Here is a 22,249-nt window from a genome sequence, read left to right as displayed (position 1 = left end):
GTTCCTTGTACTCTGGGACCTCTCTGAATGAACCTTAAACTGAAAAAGATATACAGTACTCATGTCTGTCTGAGTCCCACCCCCATAACTCAGCAGCTCTTCCACCTCCTCTTAGGTAGCTCAGCCCTAAGCTGCTGAGTCCAGGGCATCCTGAGGGTTGTAGCTCCTTCTCTCTCTGATAAGTGCCCCCTGCTGCCTGGTGGTATAATATCATCATTATTGAGGGAGAATCCCTGACTCTTCCACAGGGTCCTTATTTTTATATTTTTAAGGGCTGATTGTTGATTTGTAGCAGCTCTAGAGAGGGTTACTTTGCTTGTTTGTATCAGAATTACTTGTTTTATTCCACTGCTTGATTGCTTCAAGTCACTTTAGGTGACTACTCTAAACTCTCTTGTATTTTATGAAAACTAATCCTTTTTCCCTTCCCTTTTCAGCTACTTCTTTTGAAAGGAATAGTGGCCTCTGTCTTTTGTTTATTTTCCTACAGACTTGATGCTTACAATAATCTTATGCCCACTGCTTTTCATCTTCTAGGTGCTCCTAATGAGATACTCCCTTATCTTGATAACATTAGTTTTTGAAGTCTAGAATGAATAATCACTGCTCACACTGGCGTGCCCTAACCCTGAACCAAACTAATTATGAACTGGCGGATATATGAAAGCATTTTTCTTCCACTAATAAAGAAGGTTTATAAGTCAAGTCATTGCCAAGCCTAAAACACCGATGTTGAACTTGGCCTCAGATCATGTCTTTCTTTAGGCCAGTAGAGGTTTTCTTTTAAAAATAATTTTTTTTTCCACATGTTTTTATTGAAATAAAATACAAACACATAGCCAGAGGAGTTAATGTAATTTTCAAAGCTGTCTTAAAAATGACTGGAGAGAAAACAGAAGATGTGAGAAGGTTGATAGGGGTGACCTGCAATGCACGAGGGCTTGTAGGTACCAGGCTGAACATCGTAATGTCCCGGTGTTCAAGAACCCGCCATCACAAGGAGACAGAACTTTGTAGAACTCCTAGACGATTCTGGTGTAATAGACCACTGTGTAGATTCCGATCATGAAGACCAGACGGTAGAGAACATCTGAGAACCAAACAGGGAAAAGGTGAAATTCTTCAAAACGGTTTCAAATTATTTCAAATGATTTGAAGAGGTCTGTTCTCTTTGCTTGCTTTATTCTTTCTTACCTGAGCATCTACAGCGACCTGACAGGCCTTTATCTAATAAAAAAATAAATAAAGTAAAAATAGTTAAATTTAAAAAATAATAATTATGGTTCCAATCTTGTAGACACCTTGATTTTCATGTCATAAACATATGGCACAGTGTTTACTCTAAAGGGGTGATAAAATTATTCAGTGCAGCCATGCACTTGCATTGTACTTGCTGGTCGCCCTGGTAACCAGGGTAAACATTCAGAAGCTGCAGTTGCCGGTGAGAGTCAGTTGGGAGGGAGCAATGATAACGTGTGAAAACTGTGTTAAGTTGTTCTGCTTTCATACCTGAAATTTGGTTGATTCCTTGAGTGTTCACTTTGAAACCTGACTATTGCAACTCTATCTACTTAAGCCTAACTAAGAAAAACCTCCACAGACTCCAATGGATTCAGAATGCCGCGGCCAAGCTCATCTTCGCTAAAAGTAAATTTGACCATGTCTCCCCGCTCCTGGCCAAGCTCCACTGGCTTCCGATAATCGCCAGGGTCCACTATAAATGCGCCTGTTTAACTTTCAAAATCCTATATGGTATCCTCCCTCCCTTTATCCCTCTTTCTTGGAATTCCTCAAACCCTAATACCACCAGATCCTCCCACAAATTAAAACTGTCCTTCCCCTCGCTAAAAGGCATTTCCCACACAGGAAAGCTAGGGACCTCCCTTCACTTCAAAGTCACTGAGCTCTGGAACAACCTTACCTCCCGTCTTCGGAACTTGAGCTCTCTCCAAGTTTTCCGCAAACATCTGAAAACCTGGCTTTTCTCAAAAAATGTAAGTCTCCCTCCAACTTAGGAATCAAGGAAACTCTTATATCTTGGCATCCTAAGTCCTCTAAATTTTCTTCACACTTCTACCTCTAACCCTCTGTTGTAGTTCCTTCCTATTTCTCCTGTAAACCGCGTCGAGCTCTAGAAGTGGAGATGATGCGGTATACAAACCTAAGGATTAGATTAGATTAGATTAAAGGAAAGAAATCAACCTGGTAAGAAAACTGAATGGTGAAAGACAGAGAGGAGTGGCTGAAAGAGCAAATGAAAGATGTTAGGTTTGTTCTTAGATGACTGTTTATAGAGGAAATAAGGATTTCTAAAATAGAAAAAAAAAAAAAAAAGGCCCTAAGACAGGGCTGCCCAAGTCCGGTCCTTGAGATCTACTGGCAGGCCAGGTTTTCATGATATCCACAATGAATATGCATGAGAGAGAGATTTGCATACCAAGAAGGCAGTGCAGGCAAATCTCTCTCATGCATATTCATTGTGGATATCCTGAAAATCTGGCCTGCCAGTAGATCTCGAGGACCGGACTTGGGCAGCCCTGCCCTAAGAAGTGTACATTTGTGCAGAGAAGCTTTGATGGCTGGGAAGGGTGCAAGAATCACCAGTACTTACAGGCAGCTCTATAGAGTTGGCTCAGTTTCTGATACACAGAGCAGGGCATTCAGGCCTTGATTCTGCAAAACGCTGTTTAGGCGCCCTTTGAGTTTTAAACATGGGCGTCCATGAAATTGTGGCTGCATCTACAAAGTGGGGTGTACGTCCTTTGGACACCTAAGTACCAATTATCAAGTGTTAAGACCCTTAATTGGCTCATTAACTACTTAGATGGAACGCCTAAAGCACGCCAAACTTTAGCCATGACTTATGTGCCCTTTATAGAATCGGGGCCTCAGTGCCTGTGAATTGTTTTGGGCTGACTGCAAGATAGTGATGTTTATAGTCACTGATTGTACGAGAGAGTGATTTGGTTCTGGGTGGGAAAGTCAAATAAGCACTTATAAACAATCAGAATCTATACAAAAAAATTAAATTCCCTCCCCCACCCAACATTACCATCAGGAACAATACTAAAGCAAAAGATATACCCCTGCTCGCTCCCCCCCCCCCCACACCCCCGGATGTGTGGGTGCAAAACAACGGAAGATAAAGATATAGGGCAACTATAACAAATCTACAAAAGACGTCAATGGACCCCAAACCAATTTGAATATCTTATTATGCCCCAGCAAGTCAGCATTCATGTTCTCATACTTATAAGTTAAGCATATGTTCGCCCACCTGAAAGGAAAACTAAAATGCTCCCAATTCTTCCAATTGCTAAACTAAACTAAACCAAACTTTTAGTTTATATACTGCATCCTCTCCATAAGGGAACACCTAGGTCTCCATCAAGGAACACCTAGATTGGCCTCCGCGTGTGCGGGTCACCGGACTGGATGGACCAAAGGTCTGATTCGGTGAGGGCATTTCTTATGTTCTTATGATTATAGAGCTCGGCACGGTTTACAAGAGCTTAATAAAGGAAGGTTTACAAGAGCTTAAAAGAGGAAGGTATAACACATTGGGTTTGGTGGTCGAGTATAGGGGGAAGAGAGCATTACATTTTTGTGAAAAGACTAGTTTTCAGGTGCTTATGGAATAGTTGGAAGGAGACCTGATTCCGTAGTGGGGTGGTAAGGTTATTCCAAAGCCCTGTGATTCTGAGGAAGAGAGATTTTCCCAATTTTCCCGCATAGAGGATACCTTTTAGTGAGGGGAAGGATAGTTTAAGTTTTTGGGTGGGTCTGGTGGTGTCAGGACTCGAGGAGTTCCGAGATAGTAGGATTAGGGGAGGGAGGATGCCGTGTAGGATTTTAAAAGCTAGGCAGGCGCATTTAAAATGAACCCTGGAGTAATCATTTGCATGGCTATCCCAGTCATAATTAGGAAAAGCCGGCATTTATAGCGGTCCATGGGGGGGGGCTTAAGGGCGCACTCTTCTTGATAAGAACCTAGTCCGCCTCTGTTTCAGAACGAATATTGTTGTCACCTTTATACGGTAATATGTGCAAAATTTCTTGAAAACAAGAATGAGTTTTAAGATGGAAAATCTGCAGGGATTACCGTGAAGTGAAATTTCTGCCACTAGGATGCCTCCTGTCTGCTCCGAATGCTGTTTGCGTTTTCCACATGTCTGAGAAGAAAAACACTAGTTATTGCAGCCATAAAATTTGTTGAATAACTGCACCTGAATGCCCTGTGAATGAAGCACAGACTCTTTCACATAACTGTCAGCATAGCTATCGCTACCATTCAGCATGGGAATGCAGATAGACCCTGAGGGCAGGGAAACTGTTTTAAGTATCCCTGATATGTTTTAAGTAGCCCTGATTGAATCATGACTAGCTAAAAGGTGTTAATGTCTGATTAAGAGGGTGCTTAGGACAATGGGTCCAGGTGCACAGATCAAGAACAAAGAAGCCAGAGACTAATCCCATCTAGCATGCCTGCAAATATCACACCCTCCTTAGCAATTAAATTAACCATTGTTTCAAACAGTTTACAAATTCTAAACAGAAAGATACTGGGACATACAAGTTTCTATATTCAGAATAAGATTCCAAGGTATAAAAGCCTCCTCTCTGCTCTATCAATCTATCTATCAATCTATCTTTCTATCTCTCTCTGGCTCTTCCTAGAACTTCTGACTCTCTGTCTCTTTGTTTCTGGACTCTGTAAGGCAGGGAAACTGCTTTGCTCTCTGCTTAATTGTAATGCTTAATTGTAATGCTTATAAATATTGCTTTTCTGTAAGCCTATTTCTATAATATATTCTTTATGCAATCACCTCTGGCTGTGCCTATTATTTGATTCTACTCCCTGGTGAAACTTCAGTGAGGGAACTGAACCTGGGACCAGGCGTTTGTCAGTACGCATCACACTTAACCCCTACCACCTAATATTGGGGGGGGGGGGGCACTAACAAAACTGACATTTTGAAGTAATGCAAGGAAACAGTTTAGGATTGATTATCCAGTTCAAGAGATATGTGAGAGTCCTTTGGCTGACCGATGATTTTATCTAAAATAAGCCTATTTTTTTTATCCAGCTCATCCTGCTTTAACCCAGAGAAAATGAAACTACAACTGTACAAAGAATCCTTAACCCTAAATATACTTGAAAAAACATCCAACCCATACATGGACCTTCTAGCCTGCCAACTCTCTTGCACCACACTAAAAGGTTCATTAAACTGCTACATAACACCAGGAAACTGGACCACAGCATGACCTGAATTTGAAGACTTTATATATCGAAACTCCCTAACAGCAACCTACAACCTAAATCTAGGAGACCTAAACCTACACCTCGAAGACCAGTCATCCAAACAAGCAGAGAACTTTCATTACTCGATGCCTTATCTTACCAGATTCTAGACCCACAAACCACTCATGAGAAAGGACACCAACTTGACATCGCAGCCTTCATGACCCACCAACCATATCTATCTGAAATCCACACATCTAATGGAATATGGTCCCAATCCCTCTGGTCAGACCACTATACATACTCCTTCAACATCAACTGGACCAAAAACAAAACCATACCAAAATCCAAAAGACTAACCTACACCTCACACAAACACATTAGTTGCAGTGTTTAAAAATACAGTGGAACCTTGGTTTACGAGCATAATTTGTTCCAGAAGCATGCTCGTAAACCAAAGTGCTCGTATATCAAAGTGAGTTTCCCCATAGAAAGTAAGGAAAACTCGCTTGATTCATTTCCCCCCCTCCCGAGGCCACCGGTGCTGCTCCACCTCACCCCCCTACCCTCCGAGGACACTGGCGCGCTTCCACCCCCTGAGAACCGGCATCGCCTCCCCCGCTTGTGAACGCCCCCCCCCCCCATGAACCAGCATCCCCCGCCCACCCAAACACAAGCCCTTACCCTGATCTTGCACCGGCATGCAGCCCCAACCCACAGGACCCGAAGATCCTGCCTCTTGCCTGGGCTGGGCCTTGAGCATCTGCACATGCTCAAGGACTTTTGGCTCCCGCTCTCTCCGAGATTCTCGGGGGTAGGGGCTCTCAAGTTGAGTCAACGCTCAGTTTGCAAGGTACGATTTGCTCGAGTGTTTTGCTCATCTTGCAAAACACTCGCAAACCGCGTTACTCGCAAACCGAAGTTTGACTGCATTCCCGTATGCTACCAGCTTCTATCTGGATAGGTGCGGGGCCCAGAAGTGATGTCAGAGGAAGTGCCGATGCTGGTGCGAGCAGCAGGTTGTTGTTGCCAGTAGCGCTGGCAAAGAGCTAGAGTTATAATGGGAGGGGGGTGGGGAGAGTGAAGGCGCGCATGCAGCAGGGGGAGGAGTGGGAATGGATGGAGAGGTGGAGGGGTGCCGACGGCCCTACTAAATGTCTCTCATGCGCGTTCATTGTGGGAGAGGCTGAACATCTGGCCTGCCTGTGGACCCCAAGGAGCGGAATTGAGTAGCCCTGGCTGAAGGCAAAGGGAAGTTCTTTGCGACTGGCTGTTTGGAATTACTGACCCACGCCAGGGACATAGAACGCAACTCTGCCCAACTTACCACAGAACATGGAAACTTTTCACTGTCGCAGACGTACGTTTCACAGTGCAGCCAGACCTTGGATAGTCTAGGGACGTTGTGGAACCGGAAGGCGTTGAATTGAAACGTCGCTTTGTTATTTTTCCCATTTTCGTGCACCAGGATGGAGTCATCGGTTGGGCACCTGCAACATGCAGGTCACATTAGCAGCAAAACAAACAGAAGCATTTCATTGGTTTTATTTTTCATAAATCTTTATTCATTTTTCATTCCAAAACAATGCATTAAAATATACATATACGTATAATTAACGTCAAAATTGCATTTACATCAATCATAGAAATACTTCAAAAACATTTCCCCCCCCACCCCAATACAAGAACAAAAACAAAATGCATTATTTCAGACATATAGGGCTCCTTTTACTAAGCTGCATTAGCGTTTTTAGTGCGCGCTAAATTGCCGTGAGTGCTAGACGCTAACGCTACCATTGAGCTGGTGTTAGTTTTTGGCGTGTAGCGTGAGGTTAGCGCGCGCTAAAAATGCTAGCGCACCTTAGTAAAAGGAGCCTATAGTGGAAATCATATTGAACTTATTGATCAATGATAACATGAAAATATAATACCCGTCCGCCCACCCACCCACCCACCCTGGATGTGTACATCAAATAAGAAACCAGGAGAATAATCCAGCTAATCGTCGTTAACAAAATTTGTCAAGGGACTCCATGTTAATTTAAACAACTTATTATTACACAACATTTCTGAATTCATTTGCTCATATTTGTTTTAAAGCATTTAAATTCTGTCAAGCCACAAATCTTCGGCAAATCATATAACAACATAAGAAATTGTAATTGTCATCACAATTACACACAGACACACACACCCTTTTACAAGGGTGTGATAGCTCTATGAGTGTCGGGAGCACCGCAGAGCATTCAGCGCGCTGGCCTGCGCCAAGAACCGCTATCACGGTTTTGTAAAAGGATGTGTGTGTGTTAATTAAGTACTGAAACTGATTACCAGAAGGTGTGGTAAAATCAGTTGCAGTAATCAGTGGCGTAGCTGGAATTCACTGGATCCTGGGTGGGAAGACTGAAATGGGCCCCACCCCCACAGTGCCCGCATGCGATTGCATGCTCACCTCCCGGTTTTGGCGCCCCACGGAGTCTAATACCAACCCCCCTCCCCCCACACTCAGCTACTTATCAACTCGTGGGGTCCTCCACAGCTACAGCATCGGAAACAGTGCTAAAGGCTGTCTCTTTGGCCTGCGGGACCTTTCCTCTGCCACAGGAAGTTGTATCAGTGCAGCAGGAGGACATAGCAGAGGAAAACTCTGCCTGGTCAGAAAGGCAGGTTTTAGTGTTGTCTCTGATGCTGTAGCTGTGGAAGACACGGCAGACAGGTAAGTAGCTGAGTGTGGACTTTGGCACGCAGAAAGGCGGATTCAGCTGCAGGTGGCCCGTACTAATGGACGGCTTTGTGTGTTTTTCTGGGCTTGCTATTGGTAGCTACACCCTGGCTAGGATAACTAAAAAGGTTTGTACAATTTCCTGGAGGAAAAGTTCATAAACTCTTTTGTTGCGGTAGATTTGGGGAAAGCCACTGCTTATCCCTAGGGGGAGGTAGTATGGAATCTAGCTACTTTGTAGGATCCTGCCTGTACTTGTGACCTCGATTGTCCCCAGTCATAGGTTACTGGGTTTGATGGACTCTTCAGTCTGACCAACATACATAGTAACATAGTAGATGATGGCAGATAAAGCCCTTCATGACTATTCCAGTCTGCCCAACAAGATAAACTCTTGATAACATATGCATTACATGGCCTTTCTGACCTTACCGTAGAAGTCTGTCTGGCACTGACTCAATTTTCAACTACTGGAGCTGCTGTCGAAGCCCACTCCTACCCAACAAGATCTATCTAGCCATAATCGGGACAGAGACTGTAGATGTCTGTCCATCACTGTCTTATTTCCCAACTACCAAAGTTACTGCTTAAGCGTTGCCAAGCTGTTGCAATTCCATTCTCTTTCCATATAGAAATCCTTCGTGCTGATCTAAATATGTCATTTCTTAAGATCAGATTAGTAACATTAAAAATACAACTCAAGCAACTAAAAATCCAAGATGGTAAAGGGGATGGAACTCCTCTCATAGGAGGAAAGACTAAAATGTTTAGGGCTCTTCAGCTTGAAAAAGAGACGGCTGACGAGGAGATATGATTGAAGTCTACAAAATCCTGAGTGGAGTAGAACGGGTACAAGTGGATCGATTTTTCACTTCGTCAAACATTAAAAAGACTAGAGGACACTTAACATAAGAACATAAGAAGTGCCTCTGCTGGGTCAGACCAGAGGTCCATCATGTCCAGCAGTCCGCTCACGCGGGGGCCCACCAGGTCCAGGACCTGTATAGTAACCCTCTATCTATACCCCTCTATCCCCTTTTCCTTCAAAAAATTGTCCAAATCCTTCTTGAACTCCAATACCGTACTGACAAAATGAATCTTTAATGTAAACCACTTGCATCTCATGTACTGACTAAACGTATCTTTATTGTAAACCGTTTCTATCCCATGTACTGTCAAATGTATCTTTATTGTAAACCGTTTCTATCCCATGTACTGTCAAATGTATCTTTATTGTAAACCGCTTCGAACTTCACGGTATAGTGGTATATAAGAAATAAATTATTATTATTATTATTATTGCCTTATCACACCCTCTGGAAGCACATTCCAGGTGTCCACCACCCTTTGGGTGAAGAAGAACTTCCTAGCATTGGTTCTGAATCTGTCCCCTCTTAATTTTTCCGAATGGCCTCTCGTTCTTGTAGTTTTTGAAAGTTTGAAGAATCTGTCCCTCTCCACTTTCTCTATGCCCTTCATGATCTTGTAAGTCTCTATCATGTCCCCTCTAAGTCTTTGCTTCTCCAGGGACAAGAGCCCCAGTTTCTCCAATCTTTCAGCGTATGAAAGGTTTTGCATACCTTTTATCAAACGTGTCGCTCTCTTCTGAACCCTCTCGTGTATCGCCATATCCTTCTTTAGGTATGGCGACCAATATTGGACGCAGTACGCCAGATGCGCACCATCGCCCGATACAACGGCAGGATAACTTCTTTCGTTCTGGTTGTAATACCCTTCTTGATTATACCTAGCATTCTATTTGCTTTCTTAGTGGCCGCTGCGCACTGCGCCGACGGCTTCATTGTCTTGTCCACTATTACCCCCAAGTCCTTTTCTTGGGTACTCTCAATAACAGCCCTCCCATTGTGTAGCTATATCTCGGGTTTCTGTTTCCTACATGCAAGACTTTACATTTCTTTACATTGAACTTCATCTGCCATCTCAACGCCCACTCCCCTAGTTTGTTCAGGTCCCTTTGTAAGCCTTCGCAGTCCTCTATAGTCTTAGCCCCACTAAATAATTTTATTACTTCGCACTTCGTCCCTGTTTCTAGATCATTTATGAATACATTGAATAGCAGCGGCCCATGCACCGACCCCTGCGGAACACCACTTGTGACACTCCTCCAGTCCGAGTAGTGGCTCTTCACTCCTACCCTCTGTTTCCTACCTGCCAACCAATTCTTGATCCACCTGTGTACGTCTCCTTCCACCCCATGGTTCTTCAGTTTCCGAAGTAGGCGTTCATGGGGTACCTTGTCAAAGGCTTTTTGGAAGTCTAAGTATACGATGTCAATGGGTCTCCTTTGTCCATCTGTTTGTTAATTCCTTCGAAGAAGTGCAATAAATTCATCAGGCACGACCTTCCCTTAGAGAAGCCATGTTGGCTTGTTTTCATAAATTTATTCCTTTCTAGATGCTCCTCGATGTGGTAAGAGCGGATAACGTAGCTGGTTTTAAGAAAGATTTGGACAATTTCCTGGAGGAAAAGTCCATAGTCTGTTATTGAGGAAGACATGGGAGAAACCACTGCTTGTCCTGGATCGGTAGCATGGAATGTTGCTACTCTTTGGGATTCTAGAATCTTGCTACTCTTTGGGGATTCTGCATAGAATGTTGCTACTGTTTGAGGTTCCAGAATCTTGCTTACTCTGAGATAATGGAATGTTGCTACTCCTTGGGTTTTGGTCAGGTACTAGGGACCTGGATTGGCCACCGTGAGAATGGGCTACTGAATTTGAAGGACCATTGGTCTGACCCAGTAAGGCTATTCTTGTGTTCTTATAACGTCAATATATTTAAAATCAAAAGCTATCTCTTGGTGTCCAACTTACTTCTTATAATGCTCTAGGTCCCAACAAATCTCCTGTATTCCCTTCAATTTTTTTTTTTGCTACTAAGCAAGATCCTCTGTGCTTATCTCATGCCATCTTCACTTCTGTTGCTTATTTTTTGCTCCCTTGATGTTTTTTAATCATTAAAATCCCTTTCTCACCTTTTCAGTTAAATTGAAATCTTGTAGGCAGGGAATAGAGGGATGATTGTCTCAGTATGTGATGTGTGATAATGTCAGTAAAGACATGCAAATCTCTTCCAAATGGGCTGGCTGAGCAAGCTAGGGTTGCCAACGTTTTGATAGAGTAAAACCAGACACTGGTCCTGCTTCCTGCTTCTACTTTGCCTCACCCCTTCCATTATCCTGCTCCATGCCCTACCCCAAATCCCCTGTCACACTTACTCTTGCTTCCTTCCCGCTATAGCCCCATCTATGATTATTTGCAAACCTCGTCTAAAACTAAAATTAAAGTTTTGGTGTCACCTCAGTAAGGCCAAAATACAATCCCTTCATTGCAAAATAGTAAGCATAAACTCATGCAAAAAAATATAGAACCTTAACACTTAAAATAACACTAACTCCCAGGATCCAAAGAGCAACAACTGTATTTGTGAAAAGGCAGCACTGTGAAAGTTACACTGGATCCTAAAATACCAATACACCATCTAGTGAGAAAACTGAACAAATGGGGCTGCTACAGATCTCTACACAAAAATTATAAGCTGGTAGAATACTGCACCTTCCTCACTTGTGCAGAACACAGATAGACACTCAACAAATAAGAAAATAAGGATCCACAGATTAGTAATAAGGTAATTAAGGCAGACTTCTCTGGTCAGTGTTGGGGCCTTCCCTCTGCCTGATCTTGGGGAAGCAGGAAGTTGCCTTCCAGAAGGTAGGCCCCAACAGAGGGAAGGCCCCAATGCTGGCCAAAGCAGTGTGCCTTAATCACTGCCACTGCCGAAGGGGAATGAATGACACATGGTAGGGGTTTGGAGCAGGGCAGGCGTAGACTTGTTTCTGTCATTGGCAGCGGCAGTGATTAAGGCACACTGCTCTGGCCAGCATTAGGGCCTCCTCTCTGTTGGGGCCTACCTTCTGGAAGGTAACTTCCTGCTCCTGCACTGGCAAGATCTGGCAGAGGGAAGGACCCAACACTGATCAGAGAAGTCTGCCTTAATTGTTGCCTCTTCTGGTGACTGAGGCAAGTTTAGAGGACCTGGAGGTGAGGGGAGGGGAAAACTCTGGATTTGGGAGTGTGAAGGTAGGGAAAAGGAGAGAGACACTGGCTAGACTCAGGAGGGGGAGAGCGAGGGACTGTGGGCAGGGACAAAAAAGCTGCTTTTGTATGGCCAGTTATAGGTGCCTGCTGACAGGGATGGCTCAAAACTGGCCAGTTGGGAACCCTAGAACAAGCTTTGAACCTAGAAAGAGCTTAAAAGGCTTATTACCTTGTTGAATTAACCTTTGAAGCAAATTTTTCAGATCTGTTTTGTAATTTGTTTTCTAATCTGAAGCAGTTCTTTAGGTAAAAATCCAACGCATTTTTCTATTGGATCTGAGGGGAAATTTTCATGTTCTATCAAAGCTGAGCAAGGCTGAAATATTTGCATCCTAATGAAGATATTTTCTCCTTGGAGAGACATTTTAAGTTGATAGAATTACTTGATTTTCCCCCTCAAATTTCCAAATTGATTATGTGAGAACTTTGTACATTTTACATTCTCCAAGTGTAAAAGATATCTCTTGCTATCATTTTGGCTTCTACAAACTATACACACCCTTTATTGATAAGATGCCACTGGATTTGATAGGAGTACTCAGATGATGGAGTCGCCCAGCAGTAGCTTAAAACCACCTTAAACCTGCAATAAATTAATTTGATTTATTATTAAATACATTCAAATTCCACCTAACTTCCTAGGCAGCTTATAATACATATATAAACATAGTTTAAAGCATACAATTAGATCAATTAACACATACTAAAAACATGTATTATTTTTGTTGAATAAATGTGTGAAATAAATGAAAAAATGTCCGAAAATGTTCAGAAAATAAACCAAAATTGTTTTGCATATGTAGCCCTAGTCTCTGTTCGTTGTTTCATTTCTTTATATTCTGCGCACAAGTTAGACCAATCTACTAGAATGAGATGCAAATTTAAAATCAGGACCGGCCTAGGCTGCTGCTAGGTTGGAGCCATGTTTTATCAAAATAATGGTGGGCGAATTTCATCTTGAAACGGTCTTGGGACTAGGCAGAATGAGTAGGTGTTCAGATGAGAGCTTAGAAGGGCCCATGGGGGAAACCTGGCAAGCAACGTGGAAGCAATCTGCAATCGTAGCAGTGAAAAGCTATCTCGTTCCTTCAAACATAAATCAGTCTTTAGTCTTACACAAAGGCCCTCTTTTCCGAAGGCGCGCTAAACGCCAACGCATGCATGTTGGTCTACGAACGGATTAGCGTTTAGCACGCGCTACGCAGTTAGATCACCTTCGTAAAATAGGGGAGAAAGTCAGAAGAACCTTAAAAGTATATAAAAACACAGACCCCCCCCCAGTAAAAAAGAGATATAAAGAAACAAAAATCTAAATTCAAAGAATGCCCCCAAAACACCTCTCACACAAACCCCCCCATCCAAAACAGCAGCAAAAAGGGTAACTTTATAGCTGTGTACTTACACTTATGTACTGCTTACAATATATTTATTTATTTTGATTTCTATCCCATTCTTCCAGAAGCTCAGAACAGGTTACAAGTAGACATTCACAATCATTTGAAGACAGACTAGTCGTGACAACAAATAGGTTACAGTAGACAATAACGGAGCTTATTCTAGAGACCAGATTGGTCATAGCAAAGAGAAGTAGGAGAAGTATATTGAGGAGGCCCGATTGGCGGAAGAGGAAGGTCTTTACGGCTCTGCGGAAGGTCATTAGTGAATCTAGCGACCTGATCTGTGTGGGTAGTCGGTTCCATAGCTGAGGTAGGAAATGGCTGTAGGATCTTTTGTACGCTGTACTCGTTCGGAGGGATCTCCCTGCGGGAATGCCGAGTCTTTGTTCTGCTTTGGAGCGGAGGGGGCGGTTAGGGGTGTATAGGCGTAGCTTGGATGCTATGTAGGCTGGGTTTTTTTGGTAGAATCTCTAGTGTGTCATGACCAGGGCTTTGAAGATGCATCGCTTTTTGACTGGTAACTAGTGAGCTGCATAGAGCGCTGGAGTAATGGGGTCATGGTAGCTGAGGTTGTATAGGAGTCGAATTGCTGAGTTCTGGACTTTTTGGATGCGTTTTAGATCTCTTGCAGCGATGCCATTGAATAGGGAGTTGCAGTAGTCTAGTCTAGAGAGTACGTAGGCATTTAGCAGTTGGCCTAAGTTTGTTTCTGGGAGGTAGGGTTTGATCCTTTGCAGTTCGCAGTGTATGTGTATAAATGTACAGAATATTGTCACTTTAGTAGATAAATGTACACTTATATCCATAAGTGGCAGCAAAGTGACTCTATAAGCACTTCTATACAGTAAGGGCACATTTAAATTTCATAGAGGCAAATTCTATAAATGGCACCAGTGGCGTAGTACAGCACGGACAGCAAGTTGGAGATGCTGTTCGCACCGGGGAAGCTGAACAGGTACGGGGGAATGGAAAGGGTGTATGTGGCAGGGATGGGTGGGAAAGGAACAGGGGAGGGGGGACAGAGAAGAGGGTGAGGGGCACCTCCCTCACTTGCTATGCCAGTGAATGGCACCCAAAAAAGAAGCTGGAAAAGATTGGTACTAAACACTATTCTGTAACCCGTATGCACTCTTCACTTCTCCCTCCGTATTCACTGTGATAGGGGATTAACAGAACCGTAAATACAGAAAAACTGCGAATAACTTTTTCATATGTTATTCGCTGTTTTCTATTAAAAACCATCGTGAATATGGTGAAACCGCGAATAACATGGTGGGAGAGCTGGCCTGTTCCTGAAGGAGAGTCAAAACACAGTAAAGAAAGTGCTGGGAATCGGCAATTTTCTCAGTAAACGCTTGGAATCAGCCATTTCTCTATGCAAGCCGATGTAATTTTGGGGGAGGAGCCAGCAAGCTAAAAACTGCGAATAATCAAAATACGGAGGGAGAAGTATATATAGTATAGTGCATAACGCAGATTCCGGCGTCCAACTTTGGGCGCCAGACTTAAGCCTGCTGAAACCAGGTCTAAATTCCAGCGTCCAGGTTGGGCACGAAAACCCATTATTCTATAACAATGCATACAATTTTAGGAATGCCCCTGAGCCTCTCACGCCCCTCTCATGGCCATGCTCTCTTTTGAGTTGCGCGCTATGGGATTTAGCATCGAGTGTTATTAGCACTCAGTTATTGATGGTTAACAACTCATTAGCCAATTAAGTTGCACATGCATCTCCACAGTCAGTGGCATAGTGAGGGTGACTGGCGCCCGGGGCGGAGGCGCCTCCTCCCCCGCCCTCTTCCCTGCCACGCGTGCCCATCCACACCCCTTCTCCGTGCCTTTTTTACTTCAACACGAGCAGCGAAGAACTTGAGAGGGCTCTCCTTATCAGTGATGTACTGGTGGGAAAAGACAAGCTCAGAAGGAAACGGGATGGTATAAATAGCTAGCTCCAAGACAATGTTCTGCCTTCATCATCTAAAAATAGGAGTATTTGGCCATCTAAGCTGCTGAATCAGCTCAGGTGTAGTGACAAGGATTTCACAAGCCACTGAGCCTCACAGGATTGTACTGCTTAAGTATGTTAAGATAGGAAGATCAGAAGATAAGGTCTCCGATGATCCTGAAAAAAAGAAGAGGAATCAGGAGCTCAAATAAAGGCCAGGATTCAGCTAAAGTGGATTATCTTTAGTCGCATCAGAGGCTGGTGTCCAAATATACAAGAAGTCTGCCAGGAGTCATATCCAGGAAGGTTCAAGAGAGAAATACCTTCAGCCTTGTGCTTGTGATCAGTTTGCAAGGAGGAAAGCTAAAGGGGAGAGAAGATGGGGAACCTAGAACCCACAGCTTAGGAGAAGACCAGGAGAAGAGTGTCCTTACCCCAAGAGAGATGTGTGAAATGTACAAAGTTTTTATCCCGCTTATCTGTCTTTTTCCTTGATCCTTCTAGAAACATAGACACATGATGGCAGATAAAGGCCAAATGGCCCATCCAGTCTGCTCATCTGCAGGATCCACTACAAACGTAAGGAAATTCTTCTTCACCCAGAGAGTGGTAGAAATCTGGAACGCTCTTCTGGAGGCTGTTATAGGAGAAAACACCCTTCAGGGACTCAATGTAAGGAAGTTCTTCTTCACCCAGAGAGTGGTAGAAATCTGGAACGCTCTTCTGGAGGCTGTTATAGGGGAAAACACCCTTCAGGGACTCAATGTAAGGAAGTTCTTCTTCACCCAGAGAGTGGTAGAAATCTGGAACGCTCTTCTGGAGGATGTTATAGGGGAAAGCACCCAGGGATTCAAGACAAGGTTAGACAAGTTCCTGTGAACCGGAACGTACTCAGGTAAGGCTAGCCTCAATCAGGGCACTGGTATTTGACCTAAGGGCTGCCGTGCGAGCGGACTGCTGGGCACGACGGACCACTGGTCTGACCCAGCAGCGGCAATTCTTATATTCTTATGAAGTCTACAAAGTCCTGAGTGGAGTAGAACGGGCACAAGTGGATCCGTTAAAAATTACAAAGACTAGGGGACACTCAATGAAGCTACAGGGAAATACTTTTAAAACCAATAGCGGTAAGAGCAGATAGCATTATGACGTCTTGACGTCTTGACGTATGCTGTTGATTACTAACAGCTGACTTCTGCTTATAATCGCTGCAGAGTTGCTTCAGTCAAGTAGTCAATGAAAATATAAATATGTCAATGTTGTATTACTGTGAGGATATCTAGACCTCAAAGAGTCTAAAACGTCATGATGCAGATAAATATGAATGGTTCAAGGCAGCCGCCTTCTTTGCCATACTGAGCGCGATTAGAATCGTCGAGTACGTTGGTACACAGGGAGAGGTGTCCTTTCACTGTCCTTATTCTGACACTGCTGTGTTGTGTGTTTTATTTGCACAGGAATCCACCGCCCTGATGCAGCTACATAGCGAAACGCCAGCTAGCTATACGTTGGCGGGAGCGTCAAGTAAGAAGCAAAGACAGCGAGAAAGTACTTTAACATTAACAACCATCCCTGCCTGAGTTAAGTTTTTCTTATATATATTTTTTGGGTCACGGTTTGAACAGAACGCTAGACAGGAGGGGGAGAGAGGCCAATGAGGTTGCTTCCCTTTCCAGTGCACCTGTTTAGTTAACTTGCTGGCAGCGCACGGGGATCTGAGGTCACTCCCCTTACAAAGTAAAGTGAGAAGGTTTTGAAATCTATTAAGGATAAGTTTAGATAAGAACATAAGAATTGCCACTGCTGAGTCAGACCAGTGGTCCATCATGACCAGCAGTCCGCTCACGCGGCGGCCCTCTGGTCTAAGACCAGCACCCTAACCGAGGCTAGCCCTACCAGCGCACGTTCTTGTTCAACAGAAACTTGTCTAATTTTGTCTTGAATCCTATAACAGATGGAAGAATACTTATCACCGGTCTTTATTTGAAAATACTAAAAGTTACTATAGAGAGGTATTTTGTTTGGATTAGATTGATCTCTCTGAGTCCTACATATATATATTTGGATCATCAGGCATATCCTCAAGTCTAGGGCTACCAGATGTCCCGAGGGTCCGGCCGGCTTTTCAAAACCCGGCACTTTGTCCAGGTTTTGAAAAGCTGTGTCGGGCAAGGAGGAAGTCAGCACATGCGCGGCTGTCACATGATGACATCATGTGCACGCACGCATGCGCGTGATGTCATCATGTAGGGTCCGTGCATGCGCGGACTTTCTCGCTGCCCGACAAGAGCAGGCAGTGGGGGGCAAAGCTAGGGTGGGCTTGGGGGCGGGATTAGGGTGGAACTAGCTGGGCCTGGAGGCGGGACTAGGGGGGGTCTGGATTTTCCGAAAGGAAAATCTGGCAACCCTATCCAAGTCCCGCTCTTCTTCCAATACACAGAAATACTTCGCCTCCTACGCTATGCTGTTCTCCTGGATTTTTGCAGCCCAAGTACATGACCCTGCATTTTTTTTAGAATTAAATCTTAGTTGCCAATTACTGGGCCATTCTGGGCCAGATTTTGCCTCAAGTTATCCACATCTTCCGGGGTGTCTACCCTATTAAAGAGTTTGGCATCATCTGTAAAAGGAATCCCTGGACTGGACTTTGGGTTTCGATGAGTGGAAAAAAGTGGCAGAGCGAATGATCTCAGGGGTCACAGGCCTCCCAGCCCTCGCTGGTCCTATCCTAGAACCCTGTAAACTCTGGATTGTAGGCCTAAGCAGAAGCTTGCTGCCTCCCGATAAGTAAGTGCCCTTGGTCGCCCTACAAAGTGAAGAGTGCCCGGTGAGAGATCCCAGACCAGAATGCTACAATATATTGGGCAAAGAGACAGTCTTTCACTGACATAATTGACCCCACTACTTCCCCAATACATGCGCCATAGTTATTTTTTTTCTATGCTTACAACCTTTCCAAAACTCCAGCTCTCATTTCTCCTTTGGTCCTTTATTATATAATAATAGGAACCTGAAGGCTAGATATCTTTTCCGTGAATGCCATGCCAATGTACTTGAGAGAGGAAGAAAACTTAACGCGTTTTAAAAGTTCCCTGAAAAGCTTTCTATTTATAGACGTCTTCAGCCTATAACTCCTCTGAAAAAAATAAAATTATTTCTATTTCTTTCTTTACGATTTCCCTCCCCTATCCTTATTGTGCTCCCCATATATGTTACCTCTCTCTTTTCTATAAACAAACTGTAGTTCTACCCCCCACTGCCCTTATATACCAGTTGGTATACATACTCGTATTGTCTAAAATAGTTTAGTGAGAATAATTTTTAAGTTGCATGACTCTTTTTGTTTTAATTTTTTTTTTTTTTTAATTTTATCTTGTACTTCGCTTAGAAACACGTGATAAGCAATCAAATCAAATTGTAATAAAACTTGAAACTTTGAACTTAGGTCTGGTTTAAGGCGATATAGAGATGGTTATAGTGAGAAGGAGAATATAACGAAATCAGAGAAAGGAAGACATGTGCCAACGTAGCTCTTAAGAGACAGAGCCCCTGTTATCATTACACGCAGTGGCCACGCCATACCTGCTACTTAGTCCCTTCGCCTCAACTCCAGCGAACACGTCAGACCCGATGTCTGATGTTTCCACTATGAAAGGAGCTTCCTTCTTGTTAGAAAACTTGCCGTTCTTTTTGAGAAAAGAAAACAGTTATAAAAATTTCCTCCCCCAAATCCTCCCTCCCCCCTAAAACAAGGAAGAAAAATGATGCCTATTCATTACAATGCTTTTCCAATGGCCCCCAAATCTTTACAAAGTTATTATAATTCCCTTTTTGCAACGCTATTGCTCTTTCCATCTTAAAAATATGACATAACGAATTCCACCAGAATGTGAAATTAAGATTATTGTAATTTTTCCAGTTATTGGTAATATGTTGAATGGCAACCCCTGTCATAATTAATAAAAGTTTGTTGTTGTGTGATGATATTTGACTCTTTTTTTCTCACGGCCATTCCAAATAAAACAGTACCATAGGAAAGCGCCACATGGTTTTCCAATAAAGAATTTACTTGAGTCCAGATTGAATTCCAAAATAACTTAATACAGGTACAATAATAAAGTAGATGGTCCAATGTCCCTGGTTCCAGATTACAGTGCCAGCATCTATTAGATTTAGAGCTATCTAACTTTTGTAAACGAACAGGGGTCCAAAACGCTCTATGCAACAAAAAGAACCAAGTTTGCCTCATAGATGCTGACACTGTACATCTCATTCTCCAAGACCAAATTCGTGGCCACTGAGATGCAGAAATCTGATGCTTAATCTCAATGCTCCAAATGTCTCTAAGACCACATTTTGGTTTTTTATTCAAGTATCCAGATAACAATTTATACCACAATGCGGCTCGATGTCCTAGGAAGTCTGCTTGAAAGCATAGGAACTCCAGGCTATATTGATTATTAAGATTCTTCCATTTGTATAATTGTATAAAATATTTTAATAGAATAATTGATGAACGGTTTTATCATTAATGGTCTATTAGATTATATGTGTTAGATTCTATTGTGCTATATTGGAATCAATTTAATGATATATTTTTGTGCACTTGTTGTTTGATTTAAAAATGAATAGAGAATTATTAAAAAAAAAAAGAGAAAAGAAAAGAAAACAGGATTAGTTTGCAAAGGCACTTTCTTTCAAATCGATCCTATGAAAGGACATTTTTAAAGCATCGATATTTATGTGATTGTCCAAACTTCAAAGACACTTCGAATGTTTAGATACACAAGAATGAGGCTTGTTTCAATGAAATGAATCTCTTGAATGAGGGGGTCATAGGATGAAGGTGAAACGGGATAGAATCAGGCATGATCTAAGGTAATATTACTTTATGGAAGAGGTGATGGATATGTGGAACAGCCTCTTTATTGGAATGGTGGAGATCAGAACAGAATCTGAATTGGAGAAATCATAGGTCAAGCACAGACTCCGTCTCTTCTACTTTGCTGCACCGTATGCTTGAAACAAACTGCCTGACTCGATACGTCAGGTTCTGTCTCTGGCAGTATTCAAATCCAGACTCAAAGCCCACTTCTTTGAGGATGCTTTCAATTCCAAACTCGAACCCACATGCTTTGCACCAATATCTGTCTTATCATTCCCTCTGAAATTCCCCCCACCTGTGTATATATGCATCTTCTTGTCCAGTTTCTCTGTCTTGACTAGATTGTAAGCTCTTTTGAGCAGAGACTGTCTCTTCCATGTTTTGATATACAGCACTGTGTAGGTCTAGTAGTGCTATAGAAATGATTAGTAGTAATAGAGGATCTCGGAGGGACAGGGTAGATTATGCAATGGGAGAAGGAGCATCCTGGGTCTCTGCTCTATAGTGTCATTGAAATTAATGAATGGGAGCTCTGTTAATTAATCATGTCCAAATTAGACTACTGCAATTCCCTCTATAAAGGCATATCCCAAAAGAAATAAGGAGGCTATAAATAGTTCAAAACACTGCAATAAAAATCATTACTAATTCAAAAAAGTACGACCAAGCCACACCTCCTAAAGAAGCACGCTGACTACCAGTTCAACATAGAATTTCCTATAAACTAGCTTTCCTAACATTCAAAATTAGACAGTCAAAATTGCCGGCTCCTTATTCCCCATACTACTTCTAGAACACTTAGATCTACAAATCAGCATCTTTTTACAATTCTCTCCTTGAAGGTAATTAATACAAGGCGAAACGAAATATTTTCAGTTACAGCCCCTCAGCAATGGAATTATTTACCTATTCATCTTCGAGAAGAAACAGTATTAGAAAGATTCAAAAGTTCACTAAAAAACTTCCTTTTCACTGACACTTTCGGGAATTTGTTCTACCCTGAACAACAGATATATACTGCTCCTTTATAACTTCAATGCTGTGACCCTTAAGAAAAAGCATTTCTAGCTACCAGTGACCCAATCCTTCAATGTTTTTCCCTTAATTATCTTTTTTTTTACAAAATTGTAGTTCCACCCTTTTACCCCTCCTTCTAGTTTGCGATGTCTAATGTTCATCCATTGTATGTCTCTATTTGCGTATTTTATTAATGTACATCGCTTTGAATTTATTATAAAAGCGTTTTATCAAATTTTAAATAAAACTTGGAAAATTTGGAAACTATTCTGGGACAATAGCATTAGCTCCTCAGGATTTGGAGGGAAGCATAAAACAGGTGTATAGGGAGGGGCTCATTGTCTTCCTCCCTAGAGTAGGGAGGAAAGCACAGTTTGCAGTGTCGTGCTTTCCTGCCCTGGGTCTCATTAGGACCTTGGTCTTCTAAGAAGAAGAAATAAAGGAGTGGGAAAAGGCCAAGAGAGGGGCTTGCTCCCGTAAAAAGGAGAAAGGTGAAAGTCCGAGCGCATAACACAAGGTGCCTTATACAGGAGAAAGGTGGGGGTCATTGGGGTCCTGTTCTGTTCTAGAAAGGACTGGGGTTCAAGAGTAGTGAAGCTGCAAGTGAAAATGAGACCAGAGACACAGGAGGTAGGTCCTAAGCCCTCAGTGTAAATTCTTTGAGGCCAATATTGAAACCACAGGAGGCAGCCTGGCTACCTTCTATGGCTAACAAGAGAGGTTGGAAGGGAAGATAGTATTTATTTCACAAATCAATTCTGAGCTATATTTATAACTATATCAAAGCCATCGTGGCATCTAATCAAACATTATTTTCCAAAGGTTAAATGTGTAATACTAAATTATGAATGCTAAATCAAGATTCCTTATTGAGTATTTAAAACCGAAAAAAGTGGCGGACATATCATAAATTATACAGAC

The 22,249-nt window shown here is 42.7% G+C and overlaps 1 protein-coding gene across 1 annotated transcript in view; it reads right to left on the bottom strand.

Annotated features, from left to right (window-relative positions):
- Positions 1-891: 891 nt before the first annotated feature.
- The window catches only part of TECTB (tectorin beta), a 59,868-nt gene continuing 38,510 nt past the window's right edge, over positions 892-22,249 (bottom strand). Inside the window, exons 6-11 of the mRNA XM_033940339.1 lie at positions 19,009-19,112; positions 12,584-12,667; positions 6,573-6,735; positions 4,103-4,172; positions 1,195-1,227; positions 892-1,090 (exon numbers count right to left, since the gene is read on the bottom strand). Of these exons, the coding sequence (XP_033796230.1) occupies positions 1,023-1,090; positions 1,195-1,227; positions 4,103-4,172; positions 6,573-6,735; positions 12,584-12,667; positions 19,009-19,112 (522 nt within the window). The 3' untranslated portion in view covers positions 892-1,022. The remainder of the gene's footprint in view (positions 1,091-1,194; positions 1,228-4,102; positions 4,173-6,572; positions 6,736-12,583; positions 12,668-19,008; positions 19,113-22,249) is intronic.

Source organism: Geotrypetes seraphini, chromosome 4, assembly GCF_902459505.1.
Source record: "Geotrypetes seraphini chromosome 4, aGeoSer1.1, whole genome shotgun sequence".
Classification (NCBI taxonomy): Eukaryota; Metazoa; Chordata; class Amphibia; order Gymnophiona; family Dermophiidae; genus Geotrypetes; species Geotrypetes seraphini.
Note: the sequence above shows the minus strand (reverse complement) of the source record. Positions and strands in the feature narration are given on the sequence as shown.